We start from the raw sequence: 26,679 nt of genomic DNA on the forward strand, positions 1-26,679 counted from the left end.
ATTACTTTTGGGATTTATACAACGATTTCTATAATGCATTGAAATTGACATAGCACTTTTCGACCGACTTTTTTCTCGCTCTATATAAAATGAAAAAGTGAGAAAGCTTAAATTGACTCTTTTATTTCATAAACGTAGAAGTGCAAAAATAACCGGTGGAATATATACGTAGAGGAGTACCCGAATAACAAGTTTGCTTCTATAAAGCTTTACAGGTATTGATTTAGCTCCTGTAAAGAATGGATATTGTTTGTTGGGTACTTTCTCTCCACTAAAAAGTAATACCTACTTGAGAAAAAATTCAGCTACCTATTTACAAAAATGTCAAATCGTATGCAAAAAAATTTAATATGTGTATTCATCCGATGGAGTAAACTCTTGGTAAACCTGGTAAATATGGTAAACAAACAGGTCTACCCAATATAAAGTTTTGACACATTAGTGACTGCAAAAAAATTTCAAATTATACCCCGCAATTGAACTCACAGAAATTCACTTATTTGGTTTTTAATGGGTAAAATAAATCAGTTTATTTTTGATTGAAATCTGTCCAAAACAAAAATTTTCCGTTTTTGCATTTCATGGAAAAAAAATTGATTTATTTTTGAAGTCTCATGCACAGCATTGTATATATATTTCTATAGTACTATCATGAAGTCGAATTTAGTATTAGTTGATGTCGCCACTTTTTTGAGGTGGCGCTCAGTGTGTTTTTTTCATACAAATTCTGCTTTTTCAAGTCACCACTAGAGTTCCTAAGATCGTTTTACTTCATGATAGTACTATGGAAATATATATACAATGATGCACAGTTCATAAAAGTCACCAAACAGAACTTTCTTCCATTTTTCCACAATTTGACGTTTAAAAAAAGCTCTTTTTTTCTTATCCACTCAAAGCTCACTTCACTCATCGCAAAAAAAAAAAAAAACAAAAATTATAAAAAAAGCTCTTTTCCGAACTGTCATCAGTCCGTATGACCTATCAAAAATTTCTAAGGTCGGTTGCGAAAATTTTGATTGCGGGTTTCCAAAAAAAAATTTAATCGGCATTACAAAAATTCAACCCAAATCGCTTTCGTTTTTTGTTTTTTCTATAAACAAAAAAAAAACTAAAGAAACCTTATTTTCGTTCATCCATTCAAACAGATTTCACACGAAATATAGTTAATCGACAAAAATGCTACGAACCATTGCCATTCGCAACGAATCGATTCTCCGAGGAACTCTGTCCAATGCTGTCCGTTGCAGAACCAGAGTAGCTCTTCGTCTTTTGAGCACTCAGGCCACAAGGAAACAACAGATTTTCAGGTAAATATTATTCGAAATTTTGGATTTCCAAGTGAAAATTTGGTTTTTTTTTCTTCAATTCATCTTGCTCATTGATGTAAGGTAAGGTTAGAAATAATGTTGTGTAATCTTTTGTGAGGGGGAGAGCAAAAGCATTTTTTTTTGCCAAAGCTACTTAACTGCTTCTCGCTGTCTGTCGTCTGCTCTGAAAACGTCAAATGCAATAAAAAAATGAATCAAATTCAAATGCCAGCCAATTTCATTTGCCATTTCTTTCCATTTCCATCCATGCTGGCAAAGTGGCAATGAATCGCGAGCTAGAATCGAATTGCCCTCTCGAAATCATGTCCAAGTTATTTGTTGGCCATTACGAGCGGTTTTTTTTAATCGTTTGATTTGATTTTTAATTTCTTATCATTATTATCAACAAAAAAAAAATAGATAGCTGACCTTCTTCTAGATTGTGTCCACTTTTTTTTGTAGATAAATTATTTGTTTACGTTGGGAATTGGTATGTTCATGAAACCTCTTCGTGGGGTTTATTATGGATGGCGACACGTTTGACGTGAATAAATCAATGATTTTCGATAATTTGCTTCTGCTTTTGTGACGTAAGAATAGACACGAGCGAGCGGCTGTATCTGGTGATTTATAGTAAACATACTAAAAATCTCTCACGAATGAGCTTTAAAAGTCTCATTCATAATTTAGAATGTGATGTATAAGTACATGCATATTGCATATCCTCAATGAAATGAAATTAATTAAGAAAATTTGATAATTATCATCGATTATAAAGTTTGGCAAACTGTTATCTCAACTTAATTTATCTTCAAATCAGATATAACCAAGCTAAATTATCTTTTCAATTATTTCTAAGTAATATTGCTTATGGAACTAGGTATAACGATAAATCTTAGTTAATAAAATATACGACTGGGGTCGCACGTACTTGCTCTTATGGTAAAAGTAACTCTAATATTAAAGCTTTTTATTGAACAAAACTAGTTTTTATTATTAATTTAACACTGTTTAACCCCTTGAAGCCCCATGTGCCACATCTGTTACAAACCAACAAAGATCCCACAATTGTTGCAAAAACTATATTTTTCTTCTTTTGAAGCTTATAACATATTTTTTTTAGATATTGCTTTATCGAAATAATACACCATATTTTTGATAAATGGCACCAATAGTTTTTAATTGGCAGTTAAAGTTGAAAGTTCGGCTTTTTTTTGAAAACAAGCAAATTTGTGTAAAAACTACGAAATTCAGAAAAAATATTTTCCCTGCATAAACTAACAGGGTTTTATTTTTGGATTTTATGAATGCGCCTAAAAATAAATATTACATAGTTTTTTTGCTTCAATTTTTCCATTTATCTACAAAAATAAATTAGGTATTTAAACTTATTTTTTTACACATTAAATTTCGAAAAAACTAAGTATGTACTTGTACATAAATAATAGAGTGGAGCGTTTTTGTACTTTTCTTTCAGATCACTGTGTAGTATTAGAATTTAAAATTCTATTGAAATGGGTCAGGGGATGTCAAAGTAGCATTTTCATAAATCCCCCATAAACGACGTCATTATTACAGAAAAGTTCTCAGTTTGAGTGCTTCATAGCTTATAAGGTTCAAATAGGTTCTAACAAATATAGCAAATACAAACAAGTTGTAAAAGAAATTTGTTCTGGGTGGGATTTTATACAATTTAAAAAATCTGAATTTTTGCGAGAGTGTGCATTTTTCGGAGCCTTCCCGATTTCGTTTTTTTCCATTAACGACTCAAAATAGGGGATCAGATCTGGTTCTAGAGACCACTCAGCATAAGTTATGAGCAGTTGGTAGTGAAATGAAAAGGATTAAGTCAATTCAGATGGGTTCTAACGCCTCATAAAATATCGATTTTCGTGAAATACGAGCAATCTTTAGAGGCTTCCCGATTTTTATTTTTCCATTGTCGAATAAAAAAAAAGTATTAGAATATGTTCAGAAGAGCACAAGGCATAAACCATGAGTTGCACGCAGTGATCTGAAAGAAAAGTCCAAAAACGCTCCACTCTAATAAATAATGAAGATATTGAATTTTATAAAAATACGTGTAAACGACTTGCTAAAGGCAAGTCGATTGACATTATTAATTTTAAAATTTGCAATGTTGGGTTACAAGGGTTTAAAATGATCTTTTAAACAAAACCAAGTATACCATTTGATTTCTTGTTTATAAGAGAGTTTTTGGAAAAAAATTTCTAAAATCTTTATACATACAGTGGTGGAAAAATAATTAGAAACACGCTCTTTCTTTTCAAAATGTTTGTATGTTCTTAATATGAATAAAAAATATTAGAAATATTTTTTAAGAGAGGTATTTGAAGAGCTTGATGTTTTACTAAGGATCTCCTCTTTATTGCACCTTCTTTTTCTAAAATATAAGGGGTTGGTGTGTCAGGAATATTGTTAAGGACGTTTTATTATTTTTTTGGAACATGTGGCATTTTTCGAGGACTGCATTAACCAACTAATAGAAATTAGTTGGTGATAGTCCTTTTTATTAATTGTACGTTTAATCAATTGACCAAGTTTGGCAAATGTAAATGCTAAAAATCAAAAACAGGATATTTCTTAGTAATTTTTCCTCAGTGTTTCTAATTATATTTCCACACAAAATTGGACTATATTTTAGATTTCTTGCAATATTTTTCTTTTGTTGGATAAATTCTAAAATTTTTTTCTTAAAATGTTACAAGGATTATATCATCACTTGTGTTTGCTAAAAATTTGTTAAATATTTTGTATTTATAGAAAGAAAAAAATTACATTTTGTAAACAAAGGAGTATGTTTCTAATTATTTTGCCACCACTGTATGTATATAAAAAATTATTTTTAAGAAAATATTATTCAACACATAAAAACAAAGTATCAAACAAATTAATCGACCCGTTTTAAAAAATTGGTTTTTCAAAAAAAAAACATTTTCTAATAGGTATGTGTTTTTTGAAAATTTTATAAAATTTTTTTATAACGTTTACTTTAACTTTTCTGTATAAAAATTTTGGTTGAAATCAGCTTTGTCGTTTACGAGAAATTCATAAATAAAAAAAACCGCTCTATGGCAGGGACCGTTAATACCTAACGTTACAAAAAATTTTGTTTTTTATTTCAAAAGTAGGCTCTTACAGAAAAATTATAATCAAAATCGTTAAAGAGCCGTTTTTGAAATAGTTTAACTTTTCTATTTCCGTTATATGACAGGTATACCGTTAGTTTTGGTCCTAAAAAAAATTTCAATTTGTCCTCTGAAGAACCACCCAAAATTATTTATTACCAAGTTTGAAGCAACTCGCTCTAGTAATTTAGACCGTAGCTCGAGGTACAGACAGGCAGAATTGCCGTACCCATTTTTTTGGCATTCTCGATCATATTAATGTCATGTTAAATTGTTATCTCGATTTCGTTTTTTTTTACGAATCCTAAACTTGCCCTATAGTACCTACATATATCGCAATTAAAAATAAGTGGATGATAATTAAGATTTTAGTTTATTTAGATATACTAGGGTAGAGTTGCCTATTTTCGGCCGTCTCCAGTTTCCGACCACCTCACAGTGTGGTAATTCGCCAATCTGACTGGACAAAATAGAAAAAAAAAAGTTTAGCCACATGATTTTAAATCATGAGTTGAGCTTCTCAATAAAATGGGTAACTGTAATTCATGTTTGGTTTTTTTGTTTTCATCTCGGATTAGCGTAAGCTAAGCTTGAAAGTTGGTTCTTGTTAACAGTTGGATGGAGATAATACAAAGTATTCTATTTTTCGCTTGAGTTTGGTTGACGATTAAAAACGCTGTGGTAGTTTTTTGGTTCTAATTGTTTTTTTTAATTGTTAATCTACATTTGGAGGTAAAGTGTTTTAATTTTTATTTATTAATTAATATTGCAACTATTTAAAAAAAAATAAATTCTATAAGAAGGCTAGGAAGTGCAAAAAAAAAATATCTTTGTTTTTCAATTAGAGGTAAAGTTAATTTTTCCGCATTTTTCCGGTCTGAAATTAATTAATTAATGTATTGTGGAGTGTTGTCATTAAGATTAGCTATTTACATGTCTCGCGTTTTCTCGACCGCCATACAACTTTTTTCACTTTTCAAAATGAAGTCAAGATTTTCAAAAAAAACAAATTTTCGAAAAATGTGTCAAAACTGCCAAATAAGATCGAAAAGACAGTTTTTTTGATCTTTTAATGAGCAGGTATCATCTTTGGAACATTTTTGACAATAAAGAAAAATTAAAAACATATATAAAAGTTTTGTGCTTCAAGTTAAGCGAAAAAAAAAGACAAAAAAGGTGGAAGAAACATTGGACCGCTCTTTAAACATGAATTTCATTTTGCTTGACCAATATTATGTGATAACTAAATAAACAAAAACAGTAGATAGTGAAACAAAAGTAGAAAAGAATTTTTAAAAACTAAAAAAACGGGAAAAATATAACAAACGGAAGGTTAAAAGTCTCCTAAGTGCACCTATCCATTAGAAAATAGTTAAAATCAGCAGAATCGCTCTCCGCAAAATTGAAAAAGCATTTTCCAATAATACCGGAAAGGATTTATTGAAATGAGTGAAGGATCAAAATGTATAAAAAATTAAATTCTGATCCTCTGGAACTACTAAACTACTGGAATTTTCAACTAATGAGGCATTATCATTGATGAATGATGCTTTTCTGTCGGAACATCTTAAACAAGTTCAATGCAAAAAGCAAGCAAGTGTAAAAGGCCAGAAATAGGGTCACGAAGAAATTTAGAGAATTATTAGCTTGAAAAACATCGAAGGTAATATAAACACAGCTGTTTTTAATAGGCCCTTCTGTTTCAAGTTTGCATCGCACAAAAAGGAGTTACTTTTTTAAATTATCTGCAGATATTTTTAAAGGTGATGCCATTTTTTATGATTGTGAAGCATATTTAATTAAAATCATTGCTAAAATTTTAATTTAAAGCATGATAATGAGAAAATAAATCATATATGTCACCTGTCAAAAACGTGTGTAAAAGTTCTATTTCTTAATAAAAACTAATTATTCCGCCTCTCTTTTTTCGTGAATAGCAATAGAGCTTTTATTTATTGAGATTTTTCAAGCGTTTTTTAAAATAATTAAGTATATCCAATCATAGAATACGTTTACGGAAACATAAATTCAAATACTATAAAAATGCATTTTCTTCATCACTATTTTGACCCACTTTTTGCAGAAATTATAGATTTCTTTTTAAAAAATATTTCTTTTTTATAGAATTTTATCTATTCACATTCATTTGTTTAAAACTGTTTAGAAAAAAAGTCGATTTAACGCGAGTTATTAATTTTGTCCAGCTAGATTCGTGATTGGCCACACTGTGCACCTTTCGGAAAATCGTTATAACTATGGATTTCATAGGGTTTATTCCAAAATTGTACTCTTATGCTGTTCTCTAATTTGTTAGAACAGCATACGAGCGAAAATTTGGAATAAACCCCTTCGAAATCACTAGTCATAACGATTTTTCGAAAGGTGGTCGGAAACTGGAGACGGCCGAAAATAGGCAACTTTACCCTACCAACTGTCAAGGCATAACTTAGTTGTGGTGGAATAGATGTACCTATAGTTAAGAAAAAGCTTTTTAATTTAGAAGAGGCTCTCCACAAAATTTTGATATATTATTTCATTTTGAGATAAACATTCTTCAGTTCTTGATTTCTTTTTAATTCTAATTGGACCTGATTTGCGCAACTTTGATACCATAACTCTTAGGACCTTAATTGGTTGTGGAAGATTTAAATATAGTTCTGCCAGTAAAAAAAAAAAAATGATTAATGATCGTCATCGGACCTGCATGAGCTTGGGAGTGTATTGCCTTATTTAGTGGAAGGATGCTGATTGTTTAACATTTTCCAGTACAGCGAAGCAGTCGTTGTCGTAACGGCCTATTACGCTGACGGTTACTTTAATTAGTTCCGACTCTCATCAGCAACGCAGAACCCAAACTTTAGGTCGTTCACCAGAAGATCCAGTGCGCAAACCTTTTGCTCGATTAGGTACTTGTAACTTTCACTCAATTTTGACCTTATTGCTTGATTAAAGTTACTAGCCCTATTGCTGAACTACATTTCACATGAAGAAAAGCTGAATTGTGTTCATCGCCCGATAGGATACTGTCTTTGGTTTCAGTTCAATTCAGTATCCCAGAACATAAAGCAAGTTCGTTCAGCTCAAAACACGATGTGCAAGTCTTTTAATCGAAAAGGTTTCTGTGAATTTTACTCGTTCATGCCCTATTTGCCGCTTTGTTATAATTAGTTAGAAATTTGCTTAGAAAATTATAAGGTATGTATTTAACCTTTTTATCAGAGAGATCGCCAAGGTCGCCTAGTAAGGGAGCACGAGACATTGCACGGTATACCGAGTTTAGCAGTTTGCTCACCAATTGGCCTGTGACCTGTGATAATAACTGAATTTTGCTTTCTTAATATTTTGCAATTTTTTAGACTATTTAACCTTCGATTTGATCGAGATATGTTGAATTTGAAAAGTTGTCAAAAACAGAAATTGCGTCAGCAGTTAAACTAATAACATACTTTTTTAGATACAAAATCTGCTTATTGGAAGGGCGGACTTGTTTCAGGTTCCATTTTTTTCTTAAATCTGCTTATTGAAATAGCAGACTTGTTTTAGGTTCGATATTTTTTTTTGCTGAAATTAGTCGTTATGCATGTTAGTGTCTTTATCCGCATGTTATCATCTTGTTTATATGCGTTTTTTTGGCCGATTTTACTATAATTGATCATTATTTGTATAATTATATCGGGAAGAATGAAGTTTTTTTTCTACTTAATTTCAAATTTCTAAACAAAAACTAGTTTCAGCAAAAAACAAAATTATACCTGCAACAGTTCCGCCCTTTCAAAAAGCTGATTTTTGTACGTAAAAAAGTATTTTATTAGTTTTAATGCTGCCGCAATTTCTGTTTTGGAAAACTTTTCAGAAAATTCGGAAGAAATGAAAACAATCGCAACCATCTTAAAAATGTATTACTGTATTGAAATACAGAATGGAATGATTTTATTTAAATTTAACACCCTTATTGCGATTAGCAACTTTCAATTGAGAATTGATAAAAAATAAATTTCGATATCTTATTATACCCAAAGGTTTTGAAAACCGATAATGATGCCTTCTTTTATTAATTGAAATGTAATAGAAAAATTCTATTCAAAAGTTGACCAGTTTTCCCATGAGCTAGATTTTAAAACACCAAATTTCAGTATTTATCAACTATAAATTGATAGTTGACAATCGCCACCAACTTCAAACTTTCACATAAATTTTCTAATGCTGTCATCATGATAAACAAGTTTCGCTGCCGTTAGCATTCGCTTATTGCCACTTAAATATCGACCTTTTCTTTTTTGTTCAAGGACCTTGATAAACTTCTACAAAGCCTGATCACTAATTTTATAAAATATAACTACCTTGTGCAAACCAATTTTGTTTTAGAACAAATCATAGTTTTGTACCTAGTGTTCTTAAGGTGACGAATGATCTCAGATGTGCTATGGAAGGTGATCACGTATCATTCATAGAATTAGTTGATTTTTCTAAGGCCTTCGATGCAGTAAATCATAGTGTTCTTATTTCAAAAAGAAACGCAGTTTCCTTATGATTTCCTGCCTTTCTGGAAAAAGACTGTTTTTGTTGTACCTCAGATCTTTTTATTAGTGTTCCTCAAGGGTCGATTCTTGGACCACAGCTATTTTCAGTGTGTTTTAATGACCTTTCCGCACACGTTCATCTTCATCTTCAGTTGACTGACTAATCTTTCAAGCAAAGTCTTATCAAAACAGATCATCACTGCATTTTTTGCATCTCAAAGTGTTATATTTTAAATACTGAAACACAAAAGCTTAAACATATTTTGTTTTTAACTTTCTTCAATTTAGAATATCAGATTACCAACTGAAAAAGCCACAACAATCAGCATGGAGTACGAATTTTGTTCGCGCCTACAGCGACCTGCCCGATCACATTAAAGTCACTTTGCCAGCTCTTTCGCCAACAATGGAACAAGGTACCATCGTAAGCTGGGAGAAGAAAGAAGGTGACAAGTTGAACGAAGGTAAGTTTAATTTTACAAAATAAACATTCCAAATCCCAATGAAGTATACCACAAATCGTTTTTATTTTTCTTTTTTTTTATTTCTTAAAAAAAAAATAGGTGATTTGTTGGCCGAAATTGAAACAGACAAGGCTACAATGGGCTTCGAAACACCCGAAGAAGGTTATTTGGCTAAAATTATTGTGCCAGCCGGTCAAAAGGATGTCACAATTGGCAAACTTGTGTGCATCATTGTTGAAAACGAAGCCGATGTTGCTGCCTTCAAGGATTTCAAAGATGATGGCGCTGGCGCTGCTCCAGCTCCCAAAAAAGCTGAAGCACCAGCTGCAGCACCAACTCCAGTTGTTGTTGCTGCACCAGCACCTGCTCCAGCTGCTGCTGCACCCGCACCAATGACAGCTGTTGAACAAAGTGGTAAGCGAGTTTATGCTAGTCCGATGGCCAAGAACTTGGCTGAGAAACAAAGGCTAAGATTGGAAGGTATGGTGTGATTAATGTTTTTGTGCATCCAATAACAATGTGAATGACCCTTTTTTGCTTGTGTTTGTTTTTAATACTTACGTGTAGGAAAGGGTAGTGGCATATTTGGTTCAATAACATCCGCCGATCTTGCAGGCATGAGTGCTGCAGGTGCTCCAGCAGCAGCAGGCGTTTCAGCCGGTCCAAGTGGCCCAGGAGCCTACATCGATATCCCAGTGTCAAACATTCGTGGAGTAATTGCCAAGAGATTGAAGGAGTCCAAACAACAAATTCCTCATTACTATCTTACTGCTGAATGTAATGTCGATAAGGTAAGTTGGATTTTTATTACATTTGTATGAATTTGTATTAAATGGAGTTTTGAACTTTCCAAACAGCTTCTGAAATTGCGTGAGAAAACCAATAAGAAGCTCGCCAAGGAGAATATTAAGGTTTCTGTCAATGATTTTATTATCAAGGCCACTGCCATTGCATGCCGCAAGGTTCCAGAAACTAACTCTTACTGGATGGATACCGTTATTAGACAGTAAGTTCGCAAACATTTATCCATAATTTCAGATTAAAGAAAATAATTTAATTGGTCTTCCTTAGATTTGACAATGTTGACGTTTCTGTAGCTGTCTCAACAGAACGTGGCCTTATCACTCCAATCGTCTTCGGTGCCGACAGGAAGGGTGTCGTTGATATTTCCAAAGACATCAAGGCTTTAGCTGCCAAGGCTCGCGATAATAAATTACAGCCCCATGAATTCCAAGGAGGCACTGTCAGTGTTTCCAACTTGGGAATGTTCGGTATTAACTTAGTCACTCTTATGTGGACCAGTTTCTCATATAAAAACATTCATTTCAGGTGTAAACAACTTCTGTGCCGTTATCAATCCACCACAATCATGTATCCTTGCCGTTGGAACGACATCGAAGAAGCTTATTGTTGATCCCAATGAGCTTAAAGGGTAATTTAAAAAATTGCTACTAGCTAATGTTCAAAACTTAAACGAATTTATTTTCCTTTTGCACAGATTCAGAGAAATTAATGTTCTCACTGTAACACTTAGTGCAGACCACAGGACCGTTGACGGTGCTGTTGGTGCCAAATGGCTGCAGCACTTCCGTGACTTCATGGAGGACCCAGCATCGATGATATTGTAAATTAAACTACCAACTACCATGCTAAATTTCCCCTAAGGAAACAACAAAATAAAATAAAAAAAAAAACTCACAACAAAAATGTTAAGTTATTCTGTTGAATAGTTAGTCGATAAATCTCCTGTTAATTAGGCGAACACACACTACTGGCGAATTTTTTGATTTTATTATATATTTTCTTTTGTTTTATTGTAATTATATTTTTGTTTCATTTAAAACAACAATAATTTGCATTTTTAAATGAATCGCTAGAGAAATGGAGATTTATTTAAACAAACAAAAAAAGAAAGAAAACAAAAATTGATAAAAAGAAATATAAATATTTTCCTTAGAGTAATTTACATAAAACGTCCCGCAAAACAGGAAATATATTATGAAGAAGTAAATAAATGCATATTTATTACGAAAACAACAACAACAACAACACAAATTGAGTTTTTTTTCTAATCAATTAACAACTTTTTTTTGAATAAGTTTCACTTTCAATGTTGTCAGAAAAGTCATTAGCTTTTTGAGGTGAAGGTTGAAGGTACTATTTTTGTAGGAGACTTTAAACCTACCTACGTCATGTAGCATTTATTTCCGTAAAAAATGATTTGATTTTTTCAAGAATCAAGACGCCACTTGTAGAATTGTGCCAAAAAATAAAATGTCACAGTTTTTATGAGGGCTGGTGAGTACCAGTTTAAGTTCAAATTAAAAATGAAGAAAAATAGTATAATTTGATATAGTACCTAAATAAAATCTTTTTAAGGTGAACAAGTACGTATAACTCGATTTTCTAACATGAATTGGATATCTCATATTAGATTTTGTAACAATTTTATACAGAAATTGTTTACATAAACAAACAATTAAGCATTTTCATAATTATCTGAAATTAATTGTAGGTATTGTTTTTTTCTTCGTTTTCTTAAAATAGATTGGCCACATGCAATTTATAATTTAATTGAATTGTAACAAATTTCAGTTTTCACATAATTATTCATAAATTGACTCAAACGTTTTTTTTACTGATCTTGAATATTAAAAGTGTTTGTACATTTATTTATGAACATGTTATCTTTTTGATCTAATGTGGTATTAAATGCAATTTTTATTAAAATGAAAGCATAGGAACTTGGTTTTATAATTATATAATTTGCTCTTAGAAGGAATTCTCTAATGGTTTTATTTTTTTACTATAACACTTCATTCTTATGGAAAGTGAGATAGAAAAAAATTGCCAAGAGCAAAGTTTGAAGTATCCGTTTAAGATTTATAACTTAAGCACAGAAAAAACGAAATATCGATGCACATTGGTTTTAAATTTCAGAATAAGGGTGGCAGGGGATATAGAGTTATAAATCGCTAACAAAGGAAAAGGTGAACTTAGGAGCATTGTTTTTTTTCATGCGCAAGTATTACAGGTAAATGGTTTGAAATGAGAATAAATAAACACAACGCCAGTATTCAAGAGATGTTAGTGTTTCTGTTCGTTTTTGAATTTCGTCAAAAAGACAAGTGAATGAAATTATGTTAAAAATTTTATTTTCCATTCTAATAGACAAATATTAAAAATTGGACTAGATTTCGTTAGACTCTCTAACTTGTCCACTTATTGATGGATTATTTTGATTTATTAAACATATAATTCTGGACCAATTTTCACTATTCATTTCTGTGGACCTTGGATTTCAGCTAAATAAAACTATGAAAAAATTAATATTACGGGTACTTGTGGCGTATACGTAATCTTATTTCTCAAAAACTGCCGTTTTAAAAATGTTGCTCATACATTTTATTACCCTTTTCGGGCGCAGTTCTAGGAATGCATGTAGGTAGCAAAATCTCTTTCAAATACTGCTTAAAAGTCGATTTTATAATGAATAAGAGTAAGAGGTGATTTTGGATCGTGATAGCAGTCCAAAACGAACCGAAGAAATCTAGTGCTTTTTAAAAATGATCTTTGTCAAGCTACAGAAATAAAAGAAGTAATTTCGTTTATAAAGAAAAGTCTTGTGACGATGCTGAAGCCGAATTTCCAAAAATATTCTGAACGAAAAACCGATTGCTCTGAGCTCAGGAGCATCTTATTTGAACTCAAGGCATATGGAACAATATTATCTTTTGCGAGAAATCGAAAGTTTAAGCTGCACGTTGGAGATGGGAGGATTCTTGCGTGAAGAAAAGCAAAGGAAAGACTGAGCTCTGAGTGCATCTTACCGATGTCCCGCAAAATTGAAGGTGTGACGGTCTAGGGATGCTTATCTGAGGCTGAAAAAGGTAGAATGTGTTCCTATAGCAGAAATTTATTGCTGAAGTTTACCTACGTATACTCTGGAAAATTTGATAAGTCCTGCGTTGAAAATTACAATGCTCCTTGCCATACAGCCACAATTATATTGTAATAATGACATGTCTGTCTGTCTGTCTGTCTGTATAAGGAGCTACAGCCTAAAAATATGGACTGATTGACTTCAAACTTGGTATGTAGCATTTTTGGAGACTCTCCAGATGGGTTTTTGGAATTAATTTTTTTGGACCAAAAATAACGGTAGGTACTTGTCATATACTAGTTTCTGAAAAGTTATATTTTCTCGCGAACGGCTCCAACGATTTTATTAAAAAAATTCAAATGTTAGATTTTAAAAAAGGGTATCTTTTGATGAAAGAAAATTTTTTTTTGAAAACCATAGAACCGCTTTTTTCAAATCTGATTTTCTGCCAAACTGCTTATTGTATTTCAACGAACTTTTTTATAAAAAAGAATTAATATAATTTTAATAAATAAAATTTATTTAATAAAATTTTGAAAAAATTATTTTTCGTTTAAAAATTTTGAAATTTTTTTTTGAAAAATTAAACTTTCGAAAACGTGACAAATTTTTTTGAAATTTTGGTTTAAGATGTTGATTAGTGATTTCTACAAAATGGCATACCAATTTTATTTTGATATTTTTTTTCCAAAAAATTATTTACTCTAACTCTAATTTTTTTTGCTCTAACGATTATGAAATTTTGTTTTCCCAAAATGCATCTTAATATATGTACATATGAAATAAAACTGTACCTATACTAGTTTTGGAGGGCAATTTGATTTCAGATGTTGTTTTATTGCTTTGAAAAACGATTTTTTCGTTTGCTTTTTTTATATACATAAATTTTACAAATTTCTATATAGGAGCATTTTATTTTATTTTTTGTTTTTTTTTTTTTTATGGATAGCTCAAGTAATGGGATTGCCGTGAAATATTCCGGCATAGCTATTTTGAATTCGCTTAAGACTTTGTCATATATGTATTTTATGGTAATGAACATAAAGAAAACAAATATGTTAAAATAACGGCAACCCTATGAAGTTTTTAATTTCGTTAAGGTAACCCTATGTCAATGTTCATGCAATAAAACCAATCATCTCTATTTGTGCATATAAAATTAAACACTAGCCCAAAAAATTAAGGGAACAAAAAAAATGGTGATTTTTGCTTAGTGATTTTCCATAGGCTGTATCTCAGTAAAAAATGATCGTAAAAAGCATGTGAAAGCTCTATTCTTCTATTTTTTAGGATTAAATGTTAAAATATTTTATTTTTAAAAGTAAACTAGCTTAATCGTTGCAACTGTTCAAAAACCAAAATTTTCAAATTTTTGTTTGTTTTTACTTTTCTCTTAAGAAAGTGGGAACATTTTTTCTGATAAAATGATTATAATTTTAAGAAAGGCTATTTATTTGGCTTTAAGATTCATTTTGTTTCAAACTTCTATGATTTTCTTAAGGCCCCAGCCCATAGAATCCGTTGCGTCCGTTCCGTCAATCCATCCGTTGAAGTTGAAGTTTGGGACAGAAAGGGGTGACCCATAGAATACGTCGTACGACGGATTGCTTTTTGACAGCTCACTTCAAATTCCGAGGTGTGTTCGATATTTTATCGCTGAATGTGCACTAAGGAAGTTCTGATGCAAGAAATTTTTAACTATTATTGTTGTTCTTTTTTTTAATAAAATAAAATGCGCGACTAGATTTCATGTAGGTACTTGCTCTTCAGTTAAAAACAATTTTTAATAACAGATTATCATTTGTAGATATGACTTTGACATAGTAAAATTGAACTCTACAACAGAATTTGAGTATTTAATTGATATAATTTATAAGATACATCATTAAATGTTACTTTTATTACAATTAATTCACTAATGAATACTGAAATTTCACAACTCATAAAATCGGAGAAGAAAAGAACGCAGTTCATTTAGTTCTGAAATTCCCCGGTGTGCACTCTCAAACAGAAAAATGAACAGATCTATTGTTGACAACCAATGTCAAACCATACGACGGATGAAAAAGTAGAAAGTTGGGCAACTTCTTCCGTCGAAACCGTCCGTCTCCGTCCGATCCGTCGCTTATGGGTCGCTTCCCATAAGAACGTGTGTATTTTATCGAGCTGTCAGTCAAAAACTTCGACGGAACGGACGCAACGAATTCTATGGGCTGGGGCCTTTAGACTGCAATAACAGTCATCAAACCAAAAACAATAGTTTTGACTTTGACTGTCAATATCTCAACAACGGATCACAGAAAATTGAAGGACACATTTAAAAAATTCATTCAATTCCCTACAAAGAAATAAAGTTTGCTTTGTTAAAAAAAATGTTTTCTTACTTTTGGAATTAATTTGGAAAACCTTTTTATTTTGTCATGATACGATCATTTTTTACTGTTCCCTTAATTTTTTGGGTTAGTGTAATTAAAACTAAATAAGGATACAACAAATAATAAAATTAACACATGGCAATCTCAAAAACTTTTGTGATATAGAGCGGTACCCCTAGGCTCTAGCACATTTATGTAGTTTAACTATGGAATATAAATATTGCAAACTGCAAAATTTTAACACTCAATGAGGCGTTAATCGATCATCAAATTAAATAGAATTTTGGGTAACTCTGGTGTATACGTACTTTTTTTTAATAGTAAAAATGAAACCATTTATAAGATAAAAGTGATTAGGATTTTTTTTTTTCAAAACGTGTAACATTTAAAGGACCGGCCATCTACTGAAACAAAATTCAAACATTATAATTGAGCATAAACTATTTATCTCTACTTTTTTTGCTGCGTAAATTGTTCTTAAGTTTTGTTTTAGAAAACTCATAAAAACAGAGAAATATCGATGAGACAAAAACTTAACTTTGGAAAGAGTCAAATTATAAACGAAATTTCTCTTTAAAGCACCTTTATCTTGTAAACACTTCATACACAATAAAAAAGCTAAATATAAAATTCTTTTATTCATATTGTACGCTTGAAGTGCTTACGATATGAGAAAGTTTTAAAAATCTTAATTACTTTCATAGCATTGAATCCAAATACCAGTTGAAAAATATGGTTAAATATGTTTTGTAAAGTAAAAATAAATGTTGTTAATACATTTTTGCTCATTCTTTTTAAGCAATTGGGTAAATAAGATTTGTTGGTTTTTATAACTGGGACTGGGTCGAATATAAACAATCTACCACTTCATATTTTCCAAGCTGTTATCATTGTTACTTTTTTATTTCAATTTAATTTTGAAAATTGACAATGGCTTCAGTGTGATTACTGTGCGAAACATATAACGTATAAGGTTCTACCGATTCAATATACTTATCACTTATCTTAAAAGAGAATTAAAATTGTACCTGTCAAATTTTATTAAGATCGATAAACATATTATCGAGCAACGATTAAGAAAGTTCAAGGCCAAACACCGGCAGTTACTGTGTATAGACATTTTTTGTTTTTTATTTGTGTTTTTGAATAGTATTTAATTGAATGAGAACCTTTACGAAAAGAAAAAGGTGAAAATTTGATTAAAATCGTTGTAGCTGTTAAGGAAAGACTACACAAAATAAATATAAGCAAGACGTTGCCGTTGGAGGTGGAAAAGCCCTTTATACCTACTATTGTTTCTATTGTTAACCTTATTAAAACTATTATCCTCATTTTCTGAAAATCTACAGCAAATCTTGATTCAAATTTTCCATGAGTAGGGGAGAGGTGCGGACAGTGAGACACCCTTTTTTTAAATTAGTATATCTTAGAATGTTTTCAAGATAGCTTAACGAAACTTTGAACAGAGCTTAAGACATATTTTATCTTAATGTTGAAAAAAAAATTGTAATTAAAGAATGAATGAGAGCATCACATTGGACTAAAATGTAGAAAAAGTCAAAACTTCTCACTGTTTGCAGGGGTGCGATCAGTGAGACATTCTTAGGTGAAAAAAAATTTACGAAAACGTCAAATAATTAGGTAATTGACAAGTATGTAATTAATTAATTTATGTTACTGTAACCCATTTTTTCAAAAAAAAAATAACAAAAAGCCAAAAAAAAAAACGAAAGAAAAAACACTACGAAATCATATTGAAGTCATGCTAAAATAATAAATTTTTTTAAAATCTATATGTCTCACTGTTTGCTTTTACATAATGTCTCACTGTTTACTTTTTGTCCTTTTTCGGAAAAATATAAAATTACAAAAAACGAGAAGGAATTATAATTACATGATATTTTTTTATGAAAGAACATATAAATAATATTATGTAATAATATATATTATTCACGATTTAAAAATTGATTTTTTAATTTTTTTCTCGATTTAAATCGTGAATAATTTCTTCAGAACTCAATTTAGGGAAAATTACTGAGAGACCTTTTTTGTAGAGAATTAAATTTACTATAAGAATCTGTCGTGGTTTTATTTTTCTATTCACTTATTTGCTCATCACAAAATTCCAAAGTGAAACAGTCAAATTGAAAAAACACTTCGATTTAAAAAGCTTAATTACTCGAATACGGCTCGTCTGACGAAAATTTTCAATTAGATCTTTTTTGTAGGAAATTTAATTTTATGTAAGAAAAAATGAACAGAATTTTTTTTTACTTTGATCGTCTAGCAGTTCTGTTGTAACACATCATATCATGTATAAAAATAAAAAAACACCGATGATAGACCTCTTAAAATTATTTTTAACTGCTCAAATTTTCACCAAATTTTTTTTTCATCATCCTGAACAAGATTTTCAAAGTAACTTTCAAAAAAAAAATATTTTATTTTTTTGGCCCAGTCTAATAAATATAATACATTTATGTAAAAAAAGTTCTGTCCACTAACCACATTTTTTTGTGTTACACACTCTTTTTATAACACTCCAAAAACTACTTTCACCTGATTTTGTGTGATATTTTACGGTGTAGGAAAATGGACAGCTTTAATTAAGTCGGGACAAAATTAAAAGACGCAGACGGGGAAATAAACGTTTTGACCCAAACTAGAGTTACTGTGCTTATTTTCAGAAACGAGAAAAATGGATTGTCTCACTGTTTGCACTATCTCACTGTTCTCACCTTTCCCCTATTTTTTTTTAATCAACTGTTGATTTGAATCTTGAACTCAATTTTTCGTTTGGGGAATCCATAAACAAAAAGTTGAAACGCAAAATAAATAAAATGCACGACTGGGGTCGCACGAACTTGCTCTTAGAGTTAAAGTTGCTTAAATTTTTAAGACTTTTTATATAGAAATTTGGAAAAAAAAATAAAATTCTTTTTAAAAAAAAAATTAAATAAAATCTGAAATTAAATTGCCCTCCAAAACAAGTATGCAGTTTTGATTGTTATATTAAGATGCATTTTTAGAAAAAAAATTTCAAAATCGTTAGAGCCGTTTTTTAAAAAAAACTAATTTTTTATAAATAATTTTTTGGAGAAAAAGTTTTAAAATAAAATTGGTATGCCATTCTTTAGAAATCACTAATCAACATCTAAAAACAAAATTTCAAAAAAATTCAATGTCCCGTTTTCGAAAATTTGATTTAAAAAAAAAAAATTTCAAAATTTTTTAAAAAATCCAAAAATTATTTTTTTCAAAATCTTATTTTTGACTTATATTTAAATTATATAAATGCTTCTTCAAAAAAAGTTTCGTTGAAATCGAATAAGCAGTTTCGGAGATAATCGGATTTGAAAAAAACGGTTCTATGGCAGGTACCGTTAATAATAATGATTCTCAAAAAAAATTTTTTCATTGAAAGATAGACCTTAGCTTAAAACTAACATTTGAATTTTTTAAACAAAATCGTTAGAGCCGTTTTCGAGATATTTCAATTTTACTAAAATCGGTATATGACAAGTACCGTTATTTTTGGTCCAAAAAAATTAATTCCAAAAACCCCTCTGGAGAGTCGCCAAATAACGCTACATACCAAGTTTGACATTAATCGGTCCATCCGCTTAGGCTGTAGCTCCTTATACAGACAGACAGACAGACAGACGGACTTCCGGGACCCACTTTTTTGGCATTGTCTACCATCGTAATGTCATGGAAAAATGTTATCTCAACTTTTTTTTTTTACGAATGCATAACTTGATATAATAGTACCTATATCGCAAGTAAAAATTAGTGCAAACTTTACTAAAATAATACTCCCTACTATCAAGTTTCTCGACACGCTTTACAGAAAAAGTTGCAAACTAAGTGTATAATTAATCATCTATCAAAACATTATGATGAGTGTAAAGTATTTATTTGTAACCTACGAGTAATTCAAATGATTTTTTTTTTAATCTCATATTTTCATATTGGAGCACATTCACCGATCTAAACAAGTATAATAATTATTATGTAAGTTCCAGATCATTTTCCATAGATTTCAACTTTGTTACATTTATTCTTGCCCTAACAGTTCGTATTAGATTTCCGTTCTGAAAAGTCGCATTAAAACAATCTTTTTTTTTTTTATAAATGATAAGAATTCTTAGAAAACACAATAATAAATTAACATAAATGTTGTAATTTGATCAGCAGCAGAAAAAAGTTATAAACATATTTTAATGCATGCTAACTTAATCAAATTGAGATAATTTTATTTTTTTTTTGGACTATAATGGATTTCGTGATTAGATAAAAAAATTTGAAATTATTTAAAATAAACAATTGAAAGTATTTAGTTCCTGATTGTTGTACGATTAACTGCAGCGCGCGCCCTGTGTGTGTTCGAGTACCTGTATAATATAATAGATTCTTAACATGGAAAATAAAACGGAAGAATTTAATATTCGCGTAGGATATATCAGTGATGCTACTTTGAAGCTAGCCGAGACTGAATTGCGTGAAACACCTGAAATTAGAGAAGCAGCTATTAAAGAACTCCGAAAATTGTTGCACGCAAGCCCTGATCTTAACTACAGAGATGACGATGAGTTCCTGGTGGTTTTTCTTAGAGCATGCCATTTTTATCCAGAAAGTGCGCTGAAAAAGGTATGGTTAATATTCATTTTTATAGCAGTCATAACTTTTTTAACTTTAAACTTAACCCATATCAAAAGTCTTCTATTTTATTAACATTAAAAGCTTTTGCTCAGTTTAAAAAAAAAAAAAAACATATTACAAGAACAAAAAAATGTTCGGCGAGAAATGTTAATTTATGAATGTTTAAGAAAGGATTAAAGGTAACACTTCTCCTTATACAAAATATCATATAAAGTATGTCTTTTGAGGTCCCTTTTTGAAAAAATACAACATTAACGAAATTTGGTATAAAACTTGCTTTTGTTTTGAGAATCAAGAATCAAAAGAGTCCATAAAAAAGCGTCTTTTTTGGACAAATATAGTTTATTTGAATTTATCAAAAATTCATATTCCAAAGAATTTATAAAAATTAAAATTGATTTTATTCAAAAGTTTCAAATTTAAAATTATTCGATAAATGTATGGCAATTTTATTTTTGTCCCAATAAATTAAATGAAGTATACTGATAAAGATCGGTGACGAGAAATAATCAGCTAAACATTTTGTTGTTTATGTTTATAGCTGGTAGCTAAATTAGTATTAAATAAAAATGTAAGTCAAAAATAACAAGGTCGATTATGATTATTATATGAGTTTTAGAATTATTTTTTGTAAGCTCTGTTAACTGAATTGAGAAATTGATAGAGCAAAGCGATGTGACGCTATCGGTTGGTATTAGCTTTTCAAAAGGCTATAGGTAATACGATTATCGATTGGGTCATAATTATTCAACACTCACAAATCAAAAATATGTTTAAAGTAAAATCAAGATCGTTGTTCGCATTTTTACTTGCGATATTGTAGGTACTAATAACAGGCTCTACAGGGCAAGTGAAATAAATCGAACTCAAGATAACAATGAGTCATGACATTACAAAGATGAAGAATGTCAATAAAGTGGGTATTAGGTATATCACGCAGTTTTGTCTGTCTTTCTGACTATAGGTTTGCCTACGTCTATCTCAAGCTAAAGCCCAAAATACCAAAGCGATTTGCTTCAAACTGTGAAGGGTTTTTGGTGGTTCCTTAGAAGAGAAATTGATTTTTTTTGGTTTCTAAACTAATGGTACTCGCCATATTACGAAAATGAAAGCAGTTGATTTTCTCTAAAACGGCTAAAACGATTTTGAAATATAGAAGAATATGTTTTGAACGTTACTTTCTTGAAACGACTTAACCTATTTCAAATTACATTTTTTAACGATAGCGTTTTAGTAATATCGTTTTCAATTTTGGATTAAAAGAAAATAATTTTTGTTTTTAAAATTATTCTTCTATTCTATAAAAAGTTTTAACATTAAAAGCAACTTTTACCGTAAGAGCAAATAGGTACGTGAGATCCAATCGCGCATTTTTTTTTACTTTTCATTGCATTACATCCTAATCCGAACATAAATCTAAGGACTAGAAACACTGCAGCTTTTGAAACTTAGTCCATCGGCTTTTACAACACAAAACATTAATACAACAATGGTCCCGTTATAATAATTATAAATAATAAAGTTTTCATTTTAAAAACTGTATGTTTTTGAAACTGCAAGTTGCAAGTTTCAAACAAATTTGCACAGAAAGTTAAAAAATTTGGCATCGCTGACAACCCAGACATTTTAATGTTCAAAGCTATTATTTCTTTGGCTGAGAATTATAAATCTGTATGCCAACTAGAGATTGCAATCCCGGGATGATTTTCCGATCCCGGGATTTCGGGATTTAAAAAATTCAATCCCGGGACAATCCCGGGATTTGAAAAATATTTTCAGACTAAACTTGGGAGGCAAAAAAAAACAAGTTTTATGCATTCATTTTTATTATTTACAACGGACAAAGAACAAAAAAAATAATATTCTTCATTAAAACAAACAAAACAAGTAAAACAAAAACAATATAGCTTTGAACAAAAACTTAAAAAATATTCCTAACGGAATAAACTCTAGGTACATTCGAAACATTAATTCATAATTAATTCAGTCTGTAGGTTTAGTTAAGAAGTAATTAAAAAAAATGAATAAATATTAAATTAAATTAAATTAAATTAAATTAAATTGAAATTATTTTTATAATAAAATCGAATAAAAAGCAAAGGATCCAATTTCCAATGTTTTGGCTGCAAGTCTGCTTTTAAATTTGGTTCCAAGACTTACAGCAGCGGAAAATGCACGCCCGGGTTCAATGTTCGTTGAAGGGATGGACATTAAATATTTATGTGCCTGCTCTAAGTACTTTCCTCTTATCCCGTCTTCAAAAAGCAGCATCCCTCTTTTGATAGCTTAATTAAATTCGTTTCATCAGCCGCTTCTATATTTTGGTTAGGTTATATGTTTTTGAGACTGTTTTTTACTTAATTTTCTAATTCTTCGCAGCTTGATGGAACAGCAACAGGTTCAGTTTCATGAATATAGTCATCGTTGACAGCACCCACAGCCACACGTTTTAAAATTGATGTAATTTGCGCTTTATTAATGTTATTTTGTTGGGACTTGAAAATAAATTTCTTACTTCTGGGCTTGAGTTTTCGAAAATTACTTTTGAGTTCTGTAGGTGAGCAAGAAAACCAAACTCAAGCGATTAATTAAAGCTGTCCTCAGTTTGTTAAATTTTTCGACTCTTAAAAAGAAATTTAAGAGCACCATCAGCTGTACACATGTTAGAATCAGAACGGCAAAGAGATTCAACTCATAATTTATTGGAGCCAGTACTTCAATAATCTCATTTATTAAATCAAAATCTGTTTCTTCAAACCTTATAGGGTGATTGAGATCGATAAGCGATTTTTGAATGCTCTGTTTTAAAAGTCCAAAGCGTTCAATCATCGTAAGAAGTCTATTCCACAATCAACTAGTAAGGAAAGTTCTTTCCATTTTTACATATTTTTTTTTGCAGAATTGTGTCTTTTTGTATGCGAATATTTAGCCATCAATCCCGAAAATCCCGGGATTGGAGAGCTATAATCCCGGGATTTTCGGGATCCCGGGATCCCGAATCCCGAGATTGCAATCTCTAATGCCAACTCACCATTGTTTTGAGAAAATCGATCTCAGAGTTTTTTAAAGCTGGTTTTTGGATATAATATAATCTTATAAATAATCTTATATACCCTTAAAAAGTCATACCTAAGACTATGAAAAATTATTAATTTTGCCAACACAGACGATTATTAAAACTTGCATCGATAGAATCTGCATAAGCCAACTGTTGCTTACAAACAATCGTTTATGATCGATTTCTTAAAATTAATATCATAAACTGCTATCGCATTGATATGTTAACAGGTAATTGCAGTCATAGAAACCAGAAATTTGGCCTGAGGTTCAAAAGTTAAAAAAGTCAACCATCTGAACATTAAAAAAAAAACAATAATCTGAAAAATGTTGTCTCTATAATCATAACTTAAATTTTTTTTTTTCTTTCCCTCAATTTACAGATGAAATCAATTGCGTCTTTTCGAAAGGATTATGCTCACTTAGTTCGTGGCTTACAACTTGAACCTTTCAAAGAAAAATTCATGCATGGAAATACCATAAATGTTCTCAAAAATTGTGATCAATTAGGACGACGTGTTATGCTTATTAACTCCGGTGGTGCATGGGATCCGGCATTTGTTTCGTCCGATGAAACTTTCCAATTGCTCTATGGTGCTCATCTTGTTGCACAACTCGAACCAGAATCCCAAGTTCGAGGTGTTGTATGTATTTTGGACTTTGAAGGACTTTCATTCAAACAATTGAAAGCATTAACTCCGAACTATTTGCTCCGTTTGTTATCGTTCATACAAGATGCTTTCCCGCTACGTTTAAAAGAAGTTCATGTTGTTAAACAACCTTATATTTTCAAAGCCTTATGGTCATTGGCGAAACCTATGATTCAAGAAAAACTTCGTAATAGGGTTTGTACTTGTTTTCTTTTTTTTTAAATGTTTGGTTAAAAATAAAATAATTTTTTTTTCTAGATCAATTTTCATGGAGATGATATGAAATCTTTGCACAAATTCATAGAACCTGATTATTTACCTCGAGATTTTGGTGGCTATCTGCCAACAATTGATTATGGTGGCAAAGAATGGTACGAAGCTGTTGAGATTCATAAGGACTATATTGGAGAGTGGGCAGAGCTTGGCCCTGCCAAGTGGTGATTATTATTACTTAAATTGTAATTTTTTTTAAAGTTAAGCTTATAATAGATAATAGACACATTTTATAAAAACACGTTTTGTTTATTTATTTAACGAAAAGCGGAAATCCACTTAATTTAAAATGAAAATCTTCTTATTATAATAAAAGATTTTCATTTTAAATTGAGTGGATTTCCTCTTAATTTAAGACGGAAGTCATCTTGGTGATCTTTTTCTCCGTGTAGTACACGCAGCTGAAGCGCAACGAAAAAATTTTAAGTCACCCAAGTCGGCAACGCAAATGCTTATGAAAAATATCATCGTATAGGTATTATGTCAAAGTCCAAATAAAAAAATTACAAATTTAATTAAATTAAAAAAAAAAACATCAGAAAATAAGTTTTAAATCAAAAAAATAAATGAATAATAAACAGTCATCACAAGTCTTTTGGATCAAGAAACAAGCTTATAGCTTAGGAAAATAAAAAAGTGAGTGTTAAATGAGTGAAAACTCTCCGATATTGCGTACTGAAAAACGAAAAACATGACGATATTATTTTTCGTTGTGCTATTTTTGTTTTGCTTCTGCAGCGTACTAGACTTTAGCAACTCCTTTTATTACAAAACAAAATTTAAAATGTACGAGTATAATATTTGAAATTAAAATAAAGTCACTATTTTTACTTGCGATATAGGTAGGTTATGCATTCGTACAAAAAAAGTTGAGATAACATTTTTCCATGTCTCTCAATCAGTCTGTCTGTCTGTGTCTGTATAAGGAGCTACAGCCTAAACGAATGGACCGATTGACTTCATAACTTATTATCTGATTTTCTGCCAAACTAAATGTATTTCAACTAAATTTTGTATACAATATATAATATGTATTTATATTAATTTAATAAATCAGAAATGAATTTTTGGATTTTTAAAAAATTAAAAAAAAATTTTTTTTAATAAAATTTTGGAATTGAATTTTTTTGAAATTTTGATTTTAGATGTTGATTAGTGATTTAAACAAAACGGCGTGGCATACCAATTTTATTTTATAACTTTATTTCCAAAAAACTATTTACATATGGGGGGAGGGGGAAAGAGGCGTGGGAATTAAAAAAAAAAAAAAAATATAAAAAAAGTTTTTTTTAAAAAAACGGCTCTAACGATTTTGAAAATTTTTTTTCTAAAAATGCATCTAATATAACAAAAAAAACTGCATACTTGTTTTTGGGAGCAATTTGATTTCAAATGTTGTTTTATTCCTTTGAAAACCGATTTTTATTTTTTTTAGATACATAATATACCTACATTTCGAAAATTTTTACCTATATAAAAAGTCTTAAAACTTTAAGCAACTTCAACTCTAAGAGCAAGTTCTTCCGACCCAGTGGTGCATTTTATTTTTTTAATAATTTCAAAATAAAAAAAACCGATTTTAATATTTTTCAAATAGCAAATCACATTTTTTTTGTTTTTGCAAATTTTAATGTTATTCAATTTTAGATTTTCAATTGTATACAAGAAGTTTTAGAAAGTTTTCTCTGAAATTTTCTTTAGTTCGGGAAAAACATTAATTTAAGTCATTAATGGCAGCGTGTTAATATATCTCAACCATGTTAAAAAAAGCTTAAATATCATTACTTACAATTTTGTGTTATATTAACCTATAAAGATTGGGAAAAGTTTTTTTTTTATATAAAACTGCTTGTCTTTTTCTGGTTTATGAACGTTATATTTGTAATATAGACAAATAAATGAATGAGTCTTTTGGTGACAGAGTGTTTTTTGAGTGAAGAAAAAAAAAAATTCCTCCGAATAAAATTTCCGTTCAAAATCTCTACTCTTCCCTTACTTGAAAAAACACCCTTTTATTCAAAACAATTGTATTGCCTTCATACATAGTTACTTGAGTACTTGCACTTCTATCCAAATGTAGCATCATTACTAGATTTCAATCGATAACCAATTTTAAAACTGATTTTTTATTATAAATACACATGTTCCCTTCTCAAAAAAACACCCTTTCATTCAAAAATAAATTTTATTTTTATTTTTTTTGGTTCCGTTGACAAATTAAAAGTTTATATCTAACTAATGTTCTTACACGTTATACACGCATCATTGGCTTATGGGCACTTATTACAGAATTTACTCCACTACATGCCTTTTATTGCTTTTGCTAGGTCTTTTAG

The 26,679-nt window shown here is 30.3% G+C and overlaps 2 protein-coding genes across 4 annotated transcripts; both read left to right on the top strand.

Annotated features, from left to right (window-relative positions):
- The first annotated feature begins 903 nt into the window (after window positions 1–903).
- Window positions 904–11,263, top strand: LOC129921375 (dihydrolipoyllysine-residue acetyltransferase component of pyruvate dehydrogenase complex, mitochondrial). Of its 3 annotated transcripts, XM_056003179.1 has the most exons (9): window positions 904–999; window positions 1,149–1,310; window positions 9,268–9,443; window positions 9,543–9,923; window positions 10,011–10,234; window positions 10,301–10,449; window positions 10,515–10,714; window positions 10,773–10,875; window positions 10,942–11,263. In XM_056003179.1, the coding sequence occupies exons 2-9, from the start codon at window positions 1,180–1,182 to the stop codon at window positions 11,069–11,071; spliced, it is 1,494 nt and encodes a 497-aa protein (XP_055859154.1). In that variant the 5' UTR covers window positions 904–999; window positions 1,149–1,179; the 3' UTR covers window positions 11,072–11,263. The 3 variants fall into 3 exon arrangements, with proteins under 3 accessions (XP_055859154.1, XP_055859155.1, XP_055859156.1); XM_056003180.1 differs by having other exon boundaries at window positions 957–1,310; window positions 10,059–10,234; XM_056003181.1 differs by having other exon boundaries at window positions 957–1,310; window positions 9,543–9,857; window positions 10,059–10,234.
- Window positions 11,264–19,802: 8,539 nt separating this feature from the next.
- On the top strand, window positions 19,803–24,566 carry LOC129906947 (clavesin-1-like). Its single transcript, XM_055982943.1, has 3 exons — window positions 19,803–20,351; window positions 23,804–24,265; window positions 24,329–24,566. Exons 1-3 carry the CDS (start codon window positions 20,121–20,123, stop codon window positions 24,509–24,511), a joined length of 876 nt encoding a protein of 291 aa, XP_055838918.1. The 5' UTR covers window positions 19,803–20,120; the 3' UTR covers window positions 24,512–24,566.
- Window positions 24,567–26,679: the final 2,113 nt, after the last annotated feature.

Source organism: Episyrphus balteatus, chromosome 1 (assembly GCF_945859705.1).
Source record: "Episyrphus balteatus chromosome 1, idEpiBalt1.1, whole genome shotgun sequence".
NCBI lineage: Eukaryota > Metazoa > Arthropoda > Insecta > Diptera > Syrphidae > Episyrphus > Episyrphus balteatus.